The sequence below is a fragment of the Juglans regia genome, chromosome 8 (genome assembly GCF_001411555.2).
Source record: "Juglans regia cultivar Chandler chromosome 8, Walnut 2.0, whole genome shotgun sequence".
NCBI lineage: Eukaryota > Viridiplantae > Streptophyta > Magnoliopsida > Fagales > Juglandaceae > Juglans > Juglans regia.
Genome location: NC_049908.1, coordinates 8,987,255 through 9,003,139, shown reverse-complemented (window position 1 = coordinate 9,003,139; position 15,885 = coordinate 8,987,255). Strand labels below are relative to the sequence as shown.

The window sequence follows — 15,885 nt, the reverse complement described above, 5'->3', positions numbered from 1 at the left end:
AGGTTGTGCACCGACTCCACGTCCTGCAGTTGCTAATAGTATTCTGGTTGACCATCTTATTAAACTGATATTATCTTATCTTGCACTTGAACTTAAAATAGCTTACAGTTCTTATGCGACGTGAAATGCATGATACACATACTGATATAGATAACTGTAAATTTCTGAATCTGAACATGATGCTGAATGACATGATCATGTGCTGTACTTGGTGACATACATGCATATAACATGAGTGGTACATTAAAAAAAAATGACTATCAAAGAATTGGCTCTAATAATAATTTATATAAGCTGAATTGTGACGATCCTTATTTGTGATCAAATTACTTACCTCGTTGTATTCTTTCCTGAATTCTACTTCATCGCTCGTCACCTATACGAAATATTAAACGTCACTAAATTCATCTAGGAAAATGTGTCCTAAAATCATACTTAATTAAATTCATAATGTAGAAAATAGTCAAATAGATGTTCTGTTTAACGCCATAATCAATGAATCCTGATATTTTAAATTACTTAAATACTAATAACATATTATAATTTAGTAAAATACTTAGACTATTCTAAATTTTAATAAAATAAGTTGTGAAAATCTCAATTCTTAAAAGAGCTATTATTTGTTATAATTAACATAATTATTAAATTTTACAAGAAATCTAATAAATAATAATATCATTTAAATATTCTTAACATACTTCTTTATTTTAAATATAATACTTTAATAGCATAAAAATATCCAAATCTATAATAATAACATTAAAGATTCATTTCAAACAATATATTTTAAGTGTTTAAAATAAAAGATTAAACATTTGCTATTTACTACTAAAATTAAATTGTAAAATTAATAATAACTAATATAGTTTAAATTTCTTAATTATTTTTTGTAGAAAAAATAAAATTTTTGTAAAATAGAGTTTATGACTAAATAAAAGTAAACCAAGCCGAACTTAATAAAATTTCGGTAATAGTTAATTAAGCCCAAGACCCAAGCCCGTTGTAAAAACATAAGCTAAACTTAATTAAGAATAGCCCAAAGTTGAAAACTAAAGCCCAAACAGAAATTTTCATTATGTGTGTGTATATATATATCTACTTCTATATAAAGTACGAATCGCCTATGAACAGTATTTTCATCTAATATTTTCGTTTCCAATTTTACCCCTGCTTCTATTCCCAAATTTTGGTTTTGCCACGGAGATTCTTCCTATTTTGCCCCTGATTTCTCCCGCACGCGAGGCCCTCCTCCCCTCTCTCCCGTCCGTTTCTTCATCTCCTGCAGTGCGCCGCCGTACGCCGTCGTGCTCGACACCGCCACTCTCATTCTCTTCCCCTCCGACCGGCGTCCATTCCCTTCCAATCTCAGCCGCTCTCGTGTCGCCGTTGACCGCCACGAGCGAATCCAAGCCGTGGCCCGTCCGATTCTTCGTCGCCTCCAGTGTGCCGCCGCACGCCAGCGTGGCTAACACCGCCCCACCCATTCTCTTCCCCTCCGTCCGGCGTTCCTTCCCTTCCAATATCAGGCCCTATCGTGTCGCCGTTGACCGCCACGAGCGAATCCAAGCCGCGGCCCGTCCGATTCTTTGTCGCCTCCAGTGTGCCGCCGCACGCCGGCATGGCTAACACCGCCCCACCCATTCTCTTCCCCTCCATCCGGCGTTCCTCCCCTTCCAATATCAGCCCCTATCGTGTCGCCGTTGACCACCACGAGCGAATCCAAGCCGCGACTCTTTTTTTTTCTTTTTTATTTTTTTTTTATAAGAGCGGCTGTGTCTTTTATTGTGTTTTATTGTGTTTTATTTCCTTTAATTTTGAATTATGTAAATATTGAATTCAATTGTTCAATTTCAGTATAAATCTAATTTTTTTCCTTATTAATGATTTTTGTTTAATGATTTATTAAGAAATAAACTTAAATTTTTTTTTTATTTCTGGATAAACTGAATAGTTTATTAATTAACCTGAAATTAATTACATTATTTGAGGTAGATCTATAGTTTCTAATGTACTATAGTTTATTTAATTTTTTTAAAATGAAAATGATAGGGTTACTACTCTCTTACTACTCATTTACTACTCTTTTATATTTGATTTTTAAAAAAAAAAAGTATTTTACTTAATGGTTAAGGGAGTGATTATTAATAAAATTATATTTTTTTTTAATTTTTTCGATTAAGGATGTTAAAAAAATACTTCAAAGAAAATGATAAAAAAATAAAAAAAAAACTTGAAATTAACTATAAGTAGTAATTGGATAGTAATAGGGTAGTAACCCTATTATTACCTTTTTTAAAATGTAAAGGATGAGACTTTATAAAATATATGATTAAATTATTTAATATTTACCACTGTAATTTTGAATTTTAAAACTGACACATTATATATTTATTTTGAAAATAACAAATATACAACATGCGCATCCAACTATAATTATTAAGAGTAATAATAGTAGGTTGGTTAGTATAATTACAAATTTTCATAAGGAAATAAATTATAACTTCTTAATAATTTAAAAATATAATATGTCATTATTATTATTTTATTTAGCCAAGTGTGAAAATGTTAAATAAATTAATATTTTTCATTGTTATTATTTCTTATAGTGTTTCTGTTTTAATAATATTAAAAAGAGTTATAAAAACTTTTGAAGTAAATTAAGATAATGTGGTTTGCATTCTTAAATTAAGAATTAAACTACCTTTAAACTAACGCAATATGTTATATAATGTTAAACTACATTATTTGTAGTGTTAAGTAATATGGTCTAGAATATGTTAATATATATTAGAACATTTTTTATTTTTTCCTTCTCTGAAAATTTATATAATGTTGGAGAGAGTTAGATGAGATGAAATTTTATAAAAAATAATTGAAAGAGAGAAAGAGAAATAAAAAATATTATAAAATTAAAATATTATAAGACACTTAGATTATAATTTTATAATATTATTTTTGTTTTGAAATTTAAAAAGATAAATTATATTTTATTTGAAATTTGAAATTTTGAGAAAATTGTAATGATTATTTTAAAAGTTTTGTATTTTAGGTTAGATCCTAATTGAGATGAGATTAGTTGAAATAAAAATTAAAAGTTAAATAAAATATTGTTAGAATATTATTTTTTAATATTATATAAACATTAACCTTTTAAACAAGAGATTTTGGTAAGTTTAACCAAACAATATTTTATTTTTAGTAAAAGAAATAATCTTAATTTGCTTATGGATGTTACATTTCATTTAAGTGTATTCAATTCTTGAGTTTGCTGCCTAACAAGATCTAAGATTCTCATTATATGTTATTTTATCTGGAACTCGTAAAAATATTATTGGATATAATCATTGATATTATGGTTTATAATATGAGATAAAAAGGAAAATGATTTAGTCAAAAATCCTTACGCATATGTTTCTTGTAATAATATGATGATTTACTTTACACGATGATTCTATCTGAAGTTAGTCATATTTTACTGTCTATTATACATTTCGCAACATTTAATAGTAGACAACTGGACATACGTGCAGCGCACGTTGCCCTAACTAGTATATATATATATATATATATATATATATATAGTATGGTGGGCTAAAACCTAATCATGTGGACGCTATTCTATTTTGCAGCTCGTGGGAATAGCCTAGCCTTTAATTTCGTTTCGATCTGCCCTGCTTACTTGAACTGCGAAAGTTGTTATTGTTGTATACCGAAGGGATCAAATGGTTTGTAAAAAAATATTTTATATAAAAAAATTTATAAGTTGGTATAATTTAATGTGGGATATCAAATTATAAAATGTATAATTTATTTTTATAAAATCTTTTTATGTGTATAACACTTGCTATATCAAATACTGTGAACCACATAAATAGAAATCTAGTATTACTACCTTTTTTGTTACTTTTTTATTAACAATTTCTTTTAATAGTAAAATAATTATAATCTTATAACTAATTTGTTTTGCAAAAATACTATAAATTTAAAATAAATTATAAAATAATTATAATTAAAAGTTATGTATTTATGATAGAAAGTAATCTATAGAAAGAATGATGATATGTCATCTATTCTATATATAATTTGAAAGAGTAACTGTAATAGGTATAAATTTTAAATAGATAAATTTTGTATAAATTTTTTGTAAAAAAATGAATACTACTAATAAAGAATAATTTCTTTTATACCTATTTTTAGATAGATCATAGGGTCTACATTTTTATAAAGATTTATATGGAACTTTTTTTTTTTCTCTTGAAGAGAAATGTCGTCATCATTCTTCATTCATTAAGAAAAAATTACATCCATGACAAGATACATGCTGTGATATATCCATATCAACTATTTGGAGCTCAACTAGTACACTACTGGACTGGTCTGGACTTTACTGCTACTCATACTCTCTATAGACAAACGTCTAAAAGACAACACTTTACCTAAACAGAAACTCAACCTCACTCTTCATAGAAATATATGACTCAACCTCTATGAACAAACAGTCCAAGAGACAAACTTTTTCTTTTTATTTTTACTATACAATAAGGAAACCAAGAAAAAAAAATGATGGATTACGGTTTGGACTAATTCTGGTAGACTTTGATGGAGCATGAAGGCAACAAGTTTGTTTCTTTTCAGCCACAAAAGTCAAATCTGAAAAGATATGGTGGTAGCGATTCTAGTGATCCAGCGCCTGTGGTGAGAAGAGATGTTGGAAGGGATGGCGCGTGAGAACCTCGCACAGTTATTTTTGCAAAATCGCCACTATCCTCCTATCGATTTACAGTCAGACAGTCTTTTTGTGCTACATATGTTTCTTAAGAGTTGCAAGAAAATTGTAAATCTGACTTTTTCGATCTTAAAAGAAAAAAAATAAACTAAAAAATTATAAAAGGAAACGGAGAAATGAGAAAGGAAAAATGAGACAAGGAGAGGGGGAAGGAAGCGAAATTCGAAAATTAAAATAAAGAGGAAAATTCAGACTAATTAACTTAGATTGGATATCAAAATCATTTTAATCTATTTTATCTCATTACTATAATTTTTACAAATTTTTATATAAAATATAATAAATTATTTAACTTTTTTAAATTTAAAAATAATAATAAAATTTAAAAAAAATTAATAATATTTTATTTTATTTTTATTTAAAATCATCTAAATCTACACCTCAATAGTTATAAATGACATTTAATAGAAAAAGACGGGCCACAATTAATAGTTATATGGCCCTAGCCACTACTAGCATTTTATATCAAACTGCACACTAGATCCGTACTAATTAGGTTTGACCGGTCACAAAAACGGTAGTACTATATTTATAAAAGAAGTTAGAGTAGGTGTAGATTATTTTTTTAAAACGAGTAAATATATATGATATATATAATTGAAAAATAATAAATTTAATTTTTTTTAAATATATACAGTAATTGTTAGCATTACTTTATTTGTAAAGAGATCTAAAAAAAATAAATTAACATAATTTTATATGATATATATATATATTGGAAAATGTTATTCTTATTATTTTTTTCTACTGCTTTATTTTATTATTGTGATTTTTTTTTTTTTACTTAGTGATTAAAGAAGTATTTTTTAATAATATTATGATTTTTTTATATTTTTAAAAAATATTTTAAAAGTGTTAAAAAATACATGTCTCATATATATTAGATTTATTTTATAATAAATATAATTTTATAATCTAAAATATTATATCGAATTACATCAGCAAGTAAATTCAATATTTCGGTGCAAGAATCCAATCAGCTTTAAGCAATTGCAATTGTAGGGTAAAAGGAGAAACATCCTTGAATCGAAGATCTTAAAATAAGATAAATATTTATATAAAATGAATTAATTCTATAATATTTATGCAGTGTCTACTTTATGTATTTATTTTTCTCTTATTTAAAGAATTCAAATTTGAATAAGAACTTTGAGAGGAGAATCAAAGAATGGCATGCGGTGGATCTATCACAATCCTCTTATAAGATAACAATTTCCTTTCTATCAACACTAATTTTTATGTTTCTCAATGATTTTAGTTAATCCCCTCTATTCCTTTTCCCCCTTTCTTGTGTTGGCTAGTGTTATTCGCACACGCCCACTAACATGATGCATGGGGTCGACGTGTAGATTTAGGATGTTTAATAAGGAATGAGTTGAGATGAAATCAATTCTACAATAATATTGAAATAATTTATGAATAATATTAAAATAATTTGAGTTAATATATTTTATTGAGTTTTTGAAAAAGAAAAGAGAAAAAGTTGAATAAAATATTATATAACTAAAATATTGATTTAATATTTTTTGTTTTTGAAATTTTTTTTTTTTAAAAAGTAGAATTATTTTTTGTGTTTTGTTTAAAATTTGAAAAAGTTGTAATAAATAAATAATGATTAGATGAAAAAGTTAAATATTTGAAATTGAAAAGTATTTATATTTGAGTAGTGTTTGAAATGAAACTATACTATATGAGATGCTTGGGGAATGAGATGATATGATAATTTTGTGAATAGTAATGAGATGGTTTGTGAATAATAGCGAAATAGTTTGAGTTAAGTATTTTTTGAGTTTTGGAAAAAGAGAGAAAAATTTAAAAAAAAAATACTATAAAGTTAAAATATTGTCAAAATATAATTTTTTTAATGTTATTTTTTTTAGATTTGAAAAAAAAAATTATTTGAAAGTTTAAAAAAGTTGTATTGGTTAATTTTAAAAAGTTGTAATGATTAGTTTGAAAGTATTTGTATTTAAGTGATGTTTGAGAAGGAAATGAGATGAAATGTGATAGGATGAGAAATACTTCCAAAAAATCTCAGGTTTCGTTTGGATAGTAAGTTGAGATGAGATGAAAGTTTAAAGTTAAATAAATATTATTAGAATATTATTTTTTAATATTATTATTGTTTTAAAATTTGAAAAACTTGAATTGTTTATTATATTTTGTGTGAAAATTTTAAAAAATTGTAATATTTGTTTTCGGAAATGAGAAAGCAAAATTTGGATAAAAATATTATAAAATTTAAAAAAAAATTAATATTATTTTTATTTTAAAATTTTAAAAAATAGTATTATTTTTTTGTGTTTTGTTTATAGATTTTAAAAAATTATAATAATTAAATCAGAAATTTGAAAACTTAAAATTAAAAAATATTTCATATTTAAATGACGTGGAAGGAAATATATGACAAAATTCGAATATTTTAAAACAATATTATTGTCAAACGGCCCTTAGGAGATGGCATCATGGCCGCAGGCTAGAAAATAGGCCGGGACGTACGCACCCTATGTCTTTATTATCATAAATTTTTCATTAATCAAAAATAAAAAAATGTCAAAGTTAATTTATGCGTACATTAATAATAGGATAGTAGGGTTACCACTCATTTCTATTCATTTACTACTAATAGCATTTTTATTTTTTTATTTTTTTATTTTAAATATTTTTTTAATATCCTTGATCATTAAGAAAAAATTAAAAAAATATATAAGTTTACTAATAATTACTAACTTAACCATTAAGTAAAATTAAAAATTAAATAAAATTAAATAATAAATAATAATAAATAAGTAGTAAGATGGCGATAATTCTATCATTTTCCTTACTAATACATGCAAATCAGGCTTGACATGCATATGGGGTTTGGACCAGAGATACGGTACTAGGCTAGTAGACTCGTTGAACAGTTTGCCGTTTCTATATATGAATTTCTTATAATGGTGGAGTTTTTGTTTTTTGTTTTCAGTGTTTGGTAAATGATCAGTCGTTTTTCCCACCAGACTTCGGTTAAAATTCCTATGCTGCGCCTGCATTTATCGTTTTCTCCCAACGTGCATGCATGTCAAAAGGGAACTAAGCTGGAGTAGGTTGCTATTTTTGATGATCTCCAACTAAATTTTGGCTTGGATTTGCGGCTTCCAAACAGGTATTAAACCTAGCTAAGTAACCATTCCTGTAAGGTTAAATACTTAAATATATATACGTGCATGTATCTTGAACCTAGCTTGATCTCAAGGGTTTTTTTTTTTTTTTTTTCCCCCTCTATCCGGGTACGTAGATAAAACTCTATTGACAACTTCAGGTACCCTTCTCATCTGTCTTTTCTTCTTCTTTCTCATTTTTCTTGGGAATCTCTTGGCATTTGGTTTTGTTCATTTCAGTTACCATCGTGTTGTTATTGAATAACGATTATTGGTTTGGCAACTTCAGTTTTGCAAGGTTCTTGATTTTCATGGAAGAAGTGGATGATGCATCTCAGTAGGATTAATCAAACTAATAAGTTGGATATTTTGTTAAAAACTCAACTTTTGATCCAAAAGCCTTAGGACTATTGAATACTAATTTGGTTGAGCCATTAACCCTCATAATCATAACATTCCACCATGCTTCCGAATCCGACATCCACGGCAGCCCACTCTATCGACACCGACCCGGTAGTAACTCTTTCCCTTTTGACGGCTTCACTCATCTATCAGTATTCAATGATTTAACACTATGTTCATACATAGTATTAAGACATTTTAATCCGGCCTATAGGTCGCTCTCTCAGTAACTTGAACTCGTGATTTGAACTCGTGACGTCAAGTTATCTCTAATACTAATTGTTAAAGACCCAACCATTAATCCAAAAGTCTTAAAATTATTTAATACTAATTAGGTTAAGCCTTTTAACCCTCATAAGAACTTTAAAAGACAATATAGGTTGAATATTCATCTGTAGCATATCTGCTTTCGTTCTTGTCAAAATTATGGCAATTCTTTTTTCTTTTTCCTTTTTTATTTTTTATTTTTTTGATGAATAAGGCTTAATGCAGTACAAAAAACTAAGGGGGATGAAAGATAAAGTTCGGGTCAGTGATATGCATGAGGATGGCGTGCAGGATGGGGATGCTTCCTTGTATGCTGTTGGAAGCGGCCCATTTTGCATTTTGCTAAGTTGTGCGCAATGAAGTTGGCACATTTGTCGACTTTTGTGGCCTTTGAGTAGGCTACATCTTTAAGATTTCAAAGACTCATGGGAATTAGGATGCCTTTTTTAATGCAGGGGGAGTCTTCTAGGCAATTCATTTCAAGGAGCAGAAACCAGCTCATTCCTACTTGTGACATCTTTCAAGACTACCAGTAGCTTTAGAATTCCGTATATTCTTCCACTGATCCAACTTTTATATATTGTTTATCTATATTTATGTTGCTAATTTAAGCCATCAATTTAGTTCTGCAGCTGCAATTGAAGGTCTGAAAACAAAGATTGATCTCTTGGACTAGGAAGTATGGTGGTGGAGGATGGCCTGGAAGGCGATACAGGAGATAAGGCCACCACTTCGAAAGGCAATGCCGAAGCAGAGGAAAACCCAGCCGGCATAAATGGGAACCAGCTGCAAGATTCTCAGAGAAGCAAAGAAGATGATCATCAAGAAACAAAGACAGTTCCTTTTCTCAAGCTTTTCTCGTTTGCAGATTCCACTGATATTGCATTGATGATTGTTGGCACAATTGGAGCCATTGCAAATGGGTTAGGCACGCCGCTTATGACATTACTGTTTGGAAAACTGGTCAATGGTTTTGGCAAAAACCAAAATAATGTCCAAGAAATCGTTGATGTAGTTTCCAAGGTTAAAAAAAAAAGGCTTCTATTTTCTTTCATGTATTTGTTTTATTGATATGAAGACGCTAAGTATCCCACCTTGTGAAATATTACAGATCGCTCTAGAATTTGTCTACTTGGCTCTGGGGATTGGCTGTGCAGCATACCTTCGTAAGCACATTTCTTGTTCAAAATCATTCTACCTTTTTCAAGGTGCATAGACAGTCTGCTATGCATAACCTCTTCAAGATTTATGAACTCTGCTTTGTTGTTTGTCAGAGGTGGCATGCTGGATGGTCACGGGGGAAAGACAGGCTTCAAGAATAAGGGGTTTGTATCTGAAAGCTATATTGAGACAAGATGTTACTTTCTTTGACAAGGAAACTAACACTGGAGAGATTGTTGCGAGAATGTCTGGTGATACTGTTTCCATACAGGATGCCATGGGTGAGAAGGTATTAAACATCTGCTATAATACATCAAAGATGATTACTACAAAAAGTTTTTTACAAACTGACATGGCTTGACGTAGTACGCCAGATCAATCTACTTATTTAAATATAATGTGCCAATATTCATCCCTCTAAAGGCAATCTTGTAGTCAACTAAATCTGCCTATTTCCTGCAGGTTGGGAAGTTTCTACAGCTGATATCAACTTTCATTGGGGGCTTCATAATATCATTTACAAGGGGGTGGCTTCTTACCATTATTCTTTGCTCTGCTATTCCTCTTCTTGCGGCAGCTTCTGGTTCTGTGGCCATTGCTATATCCAGAACGGCATCCCAAGGACAACAAGCTTCTGCAGAGGCAGCAAATGTTGTTGAACAAACAATTGGCGCAATCAGAACCGTACGTCAATCTATCAAAAGCAAATATACATTTGGAAAGTATTAGGATAATTTAACATTTTAACATAATATCAGAGCAGAGATCTTGATACAGTTAATCTGATTTTGATCTGTACTAATGAATCTTTGGCAAAAGTATGAAATATGTCATTAATTGCTTCCATTGTAGGTTGCATCCTTTACAGGAGAGAAGCAAGCCATAGCAAGTTTCGGCAGATGTCTTGTACATTCTTACAAAGCTGGGGTTCGTGAAGGATTTACAGCAGGAGCAGGTTTTGGGATAATGATTTTGGTTGTGTTTTGCAGCTATGCGTTGGCTGTATATAGTGGTGCAAAGCTGATAATTGAGAAAGGGTACAAAGGGGGTGATGTGATGAACGTGATTGTTGCTGTCTTAACAGCTTCCATGTGAGCTGCATTTTGTATTTTTTTTCCTTTAGCTTATTGCACCACATTTTCTCAATCTCCTTTAAATCCCCTCTAACTTTTTCCTTATTCTCTTTTACTTTCACTTTTCAATGAGTAGTTTTTCTTCATTTTCAGTTGGGATTTTTTTCAATATTTTTCCTTACTTTCATGAAGTTAAAAAATACATAAACTGATAATTTTTTTTTTTTTAATCTTGACATATGTTTATAAATATTTGAAGTTATTTATATGACTGAATATATGAATTTACCCGACGTATTATGATTTTTTTTGGTTTATTTGTTTATATGTTCTTGCCTTTCGATATCATATGGATGCTTCAGGTCCCTAGGCCAGTTATCTCCCACCTTGAGTGCATTTTCTGTCGGCCGAGCTGCTGCCTTCAAGATGTTCGAGACAATCAAGAGGAAGCCAGAGATAAGTTCTTTTGACACAAGCGGAAAAGTGTTGGATGATCTTCGTGGAGAGATTGAATTGAGGGATGTTTATTTCAGCTATCCAAGCCGACCTCATGAGAAAATATTCAATGGATTTTCTCTTTACGTCCCTTGTGGCTCGACTGCAGCTTTAGTTGGAGAAAGTGGAAGTGGGAAGTCAACAGTGATCAGTCTTGTAGAGAGATTCTACGATCCACAAGCTGGTGAAGTTCGTATAGATGACATTAACATCAAAGAGTTTCAGCTCAAGTGGATTAGAGGGAAAATTGGTCTTGTTAGCCAGGAACCTGTGTTGTTTGCTTCCAGCATTAAGGATAACATTGCATATGGAAAAGATGGTGCAAGTATTGAAGAAATAAGAGCTGCAGCTGAACTTGCAAATGCTGCTAAATTTATCGATAAATTGCCACAGGTTCTAATCTTCATACTTTTAGACCTCCGTGTTCATCTTTAATGGCAGAAAATTGTTATTTTAGTATTGGATTTTGATTTTTACTGCCAGGGACTAGACACCACTGTTGGTGACCACGGAACACAGATGTCTGGTGGACAGAAGCAGAGAATTGCCATCGCAAGAGCAATTTTGAAAGACCCACGAATTCTACTCCTGGACGAGGCTACAAGTGCACTTGATGCAGAATCAGAGAAAATAGTGCAAGAGGCATTGGATAGGATCATGGTTAATAGAACAACTGTCATTGTCGCTCATCGTTTGAGCACGGTGAGGAATGCTGATATGATTGCAGTCATTCACAGAGGAAAGATGGTTGAAAAAGGTACCTTAAGAATCTATAAATATATATATATATATATATATATATATATATATTCTCCAGGTTTGGTGTATTCTAAATTTTATATGAAGAGTGCATAATATTAAGTCCTGGTGTATAAATTCAGCAGTTTTCTGAATCATCAGTGCATATCTTTTTTATGTTATGATCATATTTAAATTTATAAAAATTTGTTAGTTTTCTGAATCAAGGAAGAGCAGACATACTTTTCCCATAATTCATTTTTCTATTCATCAGGCTCGCACTCAGAACTACTCAAGGATCCAGATGGAGCATACTCTCAGCTTATACGCTTGCAAGAAGGAAAAAAGAAGTCAAAGCATACATCAGATGATCAAAACAGGCCTGAGATTACTGCAGAATCTTTTAGGAATTCAAGTTTTCGTCAGAAGAGTCAAAGAGCATCAATCCTACGATCCATAAGTCGGGGATCATCTGGAGTGGGAAATAGCAGCCATCACTCGTTCTCATCTGCATTTGGAGTGCCTGTAGGACTTGATGTAATTGATACTGCAGCATTAGAACCAGATAATGGTTTAGTAGCACGAAAGCAATCTCGGAAGGTTCAGATTCGCCACCTTGCCTATCTCAATAAGCCAGAGATTCCGGTCCTTCTGATTGGAACTGTAGCTGCAACCATCAATGGAGTAATACTCCCAATATTCGGTTTGCTAATGTCCAGAGTTATCAAAATATTCTTCGAACCACCTCACGAACTAAGAAAGGATTCGAAGTTTTGGGCAATAATGTTTATAGTCCTTGGCCTGGTAGCATTTGTGGCATCTCCAGCACGAGGATACTTTTTTGCTGTGGCTGGATCCAAGTTAATTCAACGTATCAGATCAATATGTTTTGAAAAGGTTGTTCACATGGAGGTTGGTTGGTTCGATGAGCCAGAGAACTCGAGCGGTTGCATTGGTGCGAGGCTCTCAGCAGATGCAGCAACAGTGCGTGCTCTAGTAGGAGATTCACTGTCTCAAATTGTTCAAAGTCTTGCATCAGTGGTAGCGGGTTTAGTGATCGCTTTTACTGCTAGTTGGGAGATGGCATTAGTTATCCTTGCATTGGTTCCATTGCTTGGAGTTAATGGATATATCCAGAAAAGGTCCATGAAAGTATTCTGTGCAGACTCAAAGGTATGCTCTAAAACAATTGACACAGTTTCTACTGCAGCAAAATGCCAAATAGAATGAGTTTTAAGAAAACAATGTCCTAATTCAATAAAAATGGAAGTTTTAAGCTCACTTTCTCCAGTTAACCCTATCTAATGGATTATTCATTAAGGGTGAACATGGTTGTAGGCAATGTACGAGGATGCAAGCCAAATAGCCAATGATGCGGTTGGCAGTATAAGAACTGTTGCTTCTTTCTGTGCTGAAGAGAAGGTGATGCAACTATATGAACAAAAATGTGAAGGCCCTAAGAAATCAGGCATAAAGGAGGGCTTGATCAGTGGAATAGGATTTGGGATGTCTAACTTCATTCTGTTTAGCGTCTATGCCACGAGTTTCTATGCAGGGGCCCAGTTAGTTAAGCATGGCAAAGCAAAATTCTCGGCTGTTTTCCAGGTAAATGTCTTCAGCAGCCAGTGTACTTTTTACAATACTTCAAACTTCGATGTCATGCATTCATCCCATCAAACTTACAAAAAAAAAATCTTCTAATATTTTTTGCACGCATGGTGTGGTTTGCAGGTTTTCTTTGCTTTGACCATGGCAGCCACCGCAGTTACTCATTCAAGCTCCCTTGCATCTGATACTGAGAGAGGCAAGAATGCAGCTGCTTCCATATTTGCTATATTAGATAGGAAGTCGAAGATTGACCCGAGTGATGGATCTGGGATGACACCAGATAATGTCAAGGGAGATATCGAGCTTCATCATGTAAGCTTTAGGTATCCATCTAGGCCGGATATTCAGATTTTCAGAGACCTCAGCTTATCTATTCGTGCAGGCAAGGTAAAGTAGTAGTATTCTCTGATATCTTGCCTTGAATTCCACTGTTTGTTGTGACTGGTCCCCTGATTTAATTTCAGTTTTTATTCTTATGAATCTCTCTTTTTCAGACAGCTGCCTTGGTTGGAGAAAGTGGGAGTGGGAAATCTACAGTAATAGCATTATTGGAAAGATTTTATGATCCTGATTCAGGTTATATTACACTCGATGGAATTGAAATCAAAAGGCTGCAACTGAAGTGGTTGAGGCAACAGATGGGCCTTGTGGGGCAAGAACCAATTTTGCTTAATGACACAATCCGTGCCAACATTGCATATGGAAAGGGAGGGGATGTAACTGAGGCAGAGATAGTAGCTGCAGCAGAGATGGCCAATGCACACAGGTTCATTAGTGGATTACAACAGGTAAGAACCATGCTAATGCTTGTTCATGGATACACATGAGCTAAGCTGCCTGATGAGCAATTATTCTGTAAAAATGCAACACTCCTGTACATACACTAATAATAGTGGGTAAAAGACGTTTACTAGAGATATTATGAGTAATGATAGTTGCAGTCGTGGGTGTAAGCACCGCGCAATTATTTTTAAAAAAATAAATAAATACGAGATCCACATGAAAAGAAAATTAATTTTTTAATAATAGATCATACTCTTTTTCAAAACGACTACATGACGCTTACACACTCCACGACTGTACGTAACATTACTCTTAAAATACGAAGCCATCTTATCCCCCACAATGAAAGCACTTTCACTCTTTCACATGCTTGGGGATTTCACTTGAAAAAGAAAGTATTCTATACTAATAGATTCGGATCCATAACTATGGGTTTCAATGTACATGATCTTGTAGCACTTACCAAGGGTACAACTTTTGCAGATACCCAGAACTAAAGACATTTGTTCTTACTTGATGCAAAAATGCAGGGCTATGATACTGTAGTAGGAGAACGAGGAATGCAATTGTCCGGAGGGCAGAAGCAGCGCATAGCCATTGCACGAGCTATAATCAAGAGTCCAATGATATTACTTCTAGATGAGGCTACCAGTGCACTGGATGCTGAGTCTGAGAGAGTGGTTCAAGATGCATTAGACAAAGTCATGGTTAACCGGACTACAATTGTGGTGGCTCATCGATTGTCAACAATCAAGAATGCAGATTTAATTGCTGTGGTTAAGAATGGAATTATTGTGGAGAAAGGAAAGCATGAGACTTTGCTTAAAAACCAGGATGGGTTTTATGCCTCCTTAGTTGCACTTCACACAAGTGCTTCAACTGCTTGAGATTTTTGAATCTTTTTCCCGTTTTAAAAACTTGTTGGAGGTGGTACTAGTTCTCTCTCTCTCTTCCAACTAGAAAAGACAAGAAAATGTTATATTTACGTTTATAATCTTTTGTTAATTTCCTGTGCATTAATGGTAATAACTCATACCATTTTAGTTTTGTGATTTTGTGACCAATTGGATTCATGATGAGTCCTAGGGGTGAGCACCGAACTGAATTGGAGTCGATATCCTCTAAATCTGACTCCAACTTTGATTTTGTCTGAATTTAACTTTGAACTCCATCTCTGACTTCCATAGATTCTGATCCGACTCCAACTCTAATTTATCGGAACGGAGTCGGATTTACCCATCGTAACGCGCTTTGGTGATTAAAAAAAAAAGATCAGAACTCAATCAAAATCTAAACAAAATTAAGAAAAATTACTAGTAGCAATAGATCGGAAAAGACTAGCATTTCGTCGCAAATAGAGAACAAATCAACAATATAAACAAAATAGAAGAAATTGAGTGATTTGAATTCAGAGATGAGTTGAGATGGGTTG

At 32.2% G+C, this 15,885-nt stretch overlaps 1 protein-coding gene across 3 annotated transcripts; it reads left to right on the top strand.

Annotated features, from left to right (window-relative positions):
• Window positions 1-7,740: 7,740 nt before the first annotated feature.
• Window positions 7,741-15,500, top strand: LOC109000487 (ABC transporter B family member 4-like). 3 transcript variants are annotated; one of them, XM_018977367.2, is made up of 15 exons: window positions 7,741-7,931; window positions 8,064-8,087; window positions 9,051-9,143; window positions 9,228-9,618; window positions 9,707-9,761; window positions 9,870-10,045; window positions 10,219-10,440; window positions 10,609-10,847; window positions 11,192-11,717; window positions 11,808-12,081; window positions 12,337-13,235; window positions 13,401-13,667; window positions 13,794-14,057; window positions 14,165-14,458; window positions 14,984-15,500. In XM_018977367.2, the coding sequence occupies exons 4-15, from the start codon at window positions 9,277-9,279 to the stop codon at window positions 15,338-15,340; spliced, it is 3,915 nt and encodes a 1,304-aa protein (XP_018832912.1). In that variant the 5' UTR covers window positions 7,741-7,931; window positions 8,064-8,087; window positions 9,051-9,143; window positions 9,228-9,276; the 3' UTR covers window positions 15,341-15,500. The 3 variants fall into 3 exon arrangements, with proteins under 3 accessions (XP_018832912.1, XP_018832913.1, XP_035549317.1); XM_018977368.2 differs by having other exon boundaries at window positions 9,220-9,618; XM_035693424.1 differs by lacking the exon at window positions 8,064-8,087 and having other exon boundaries at window positions 9,220-9,618.
• Window positions 15,501-15,885: the final 385 nt, after the last annotated feature.

Excerpts from the sequence above, each read along its gene's own strand:
- LOC109000487 (XM_035693424.1), top strand. The coding sequence starts at position 9,277 with ATGGTGGTGGAGGATGGCCTGGAAGGCGATACAGGAGATAAGGCCACC. Across the intron at positions 9,762-9,869 it reads TGGCTGTGCAGCATACCTTC|AGGTGGCATGCTGGATGGTC; the intron begins GTAAGCACATTT and ends GTTGTTTGTCAG. Across the intron at positions 12,082-12,336 it reads AGGAAAGATGGTTGAAAAAG|GCTCGCACTCAGAACTACTC; the intron begins GTACCTTAAGAA and ends TCTATTCATCAG.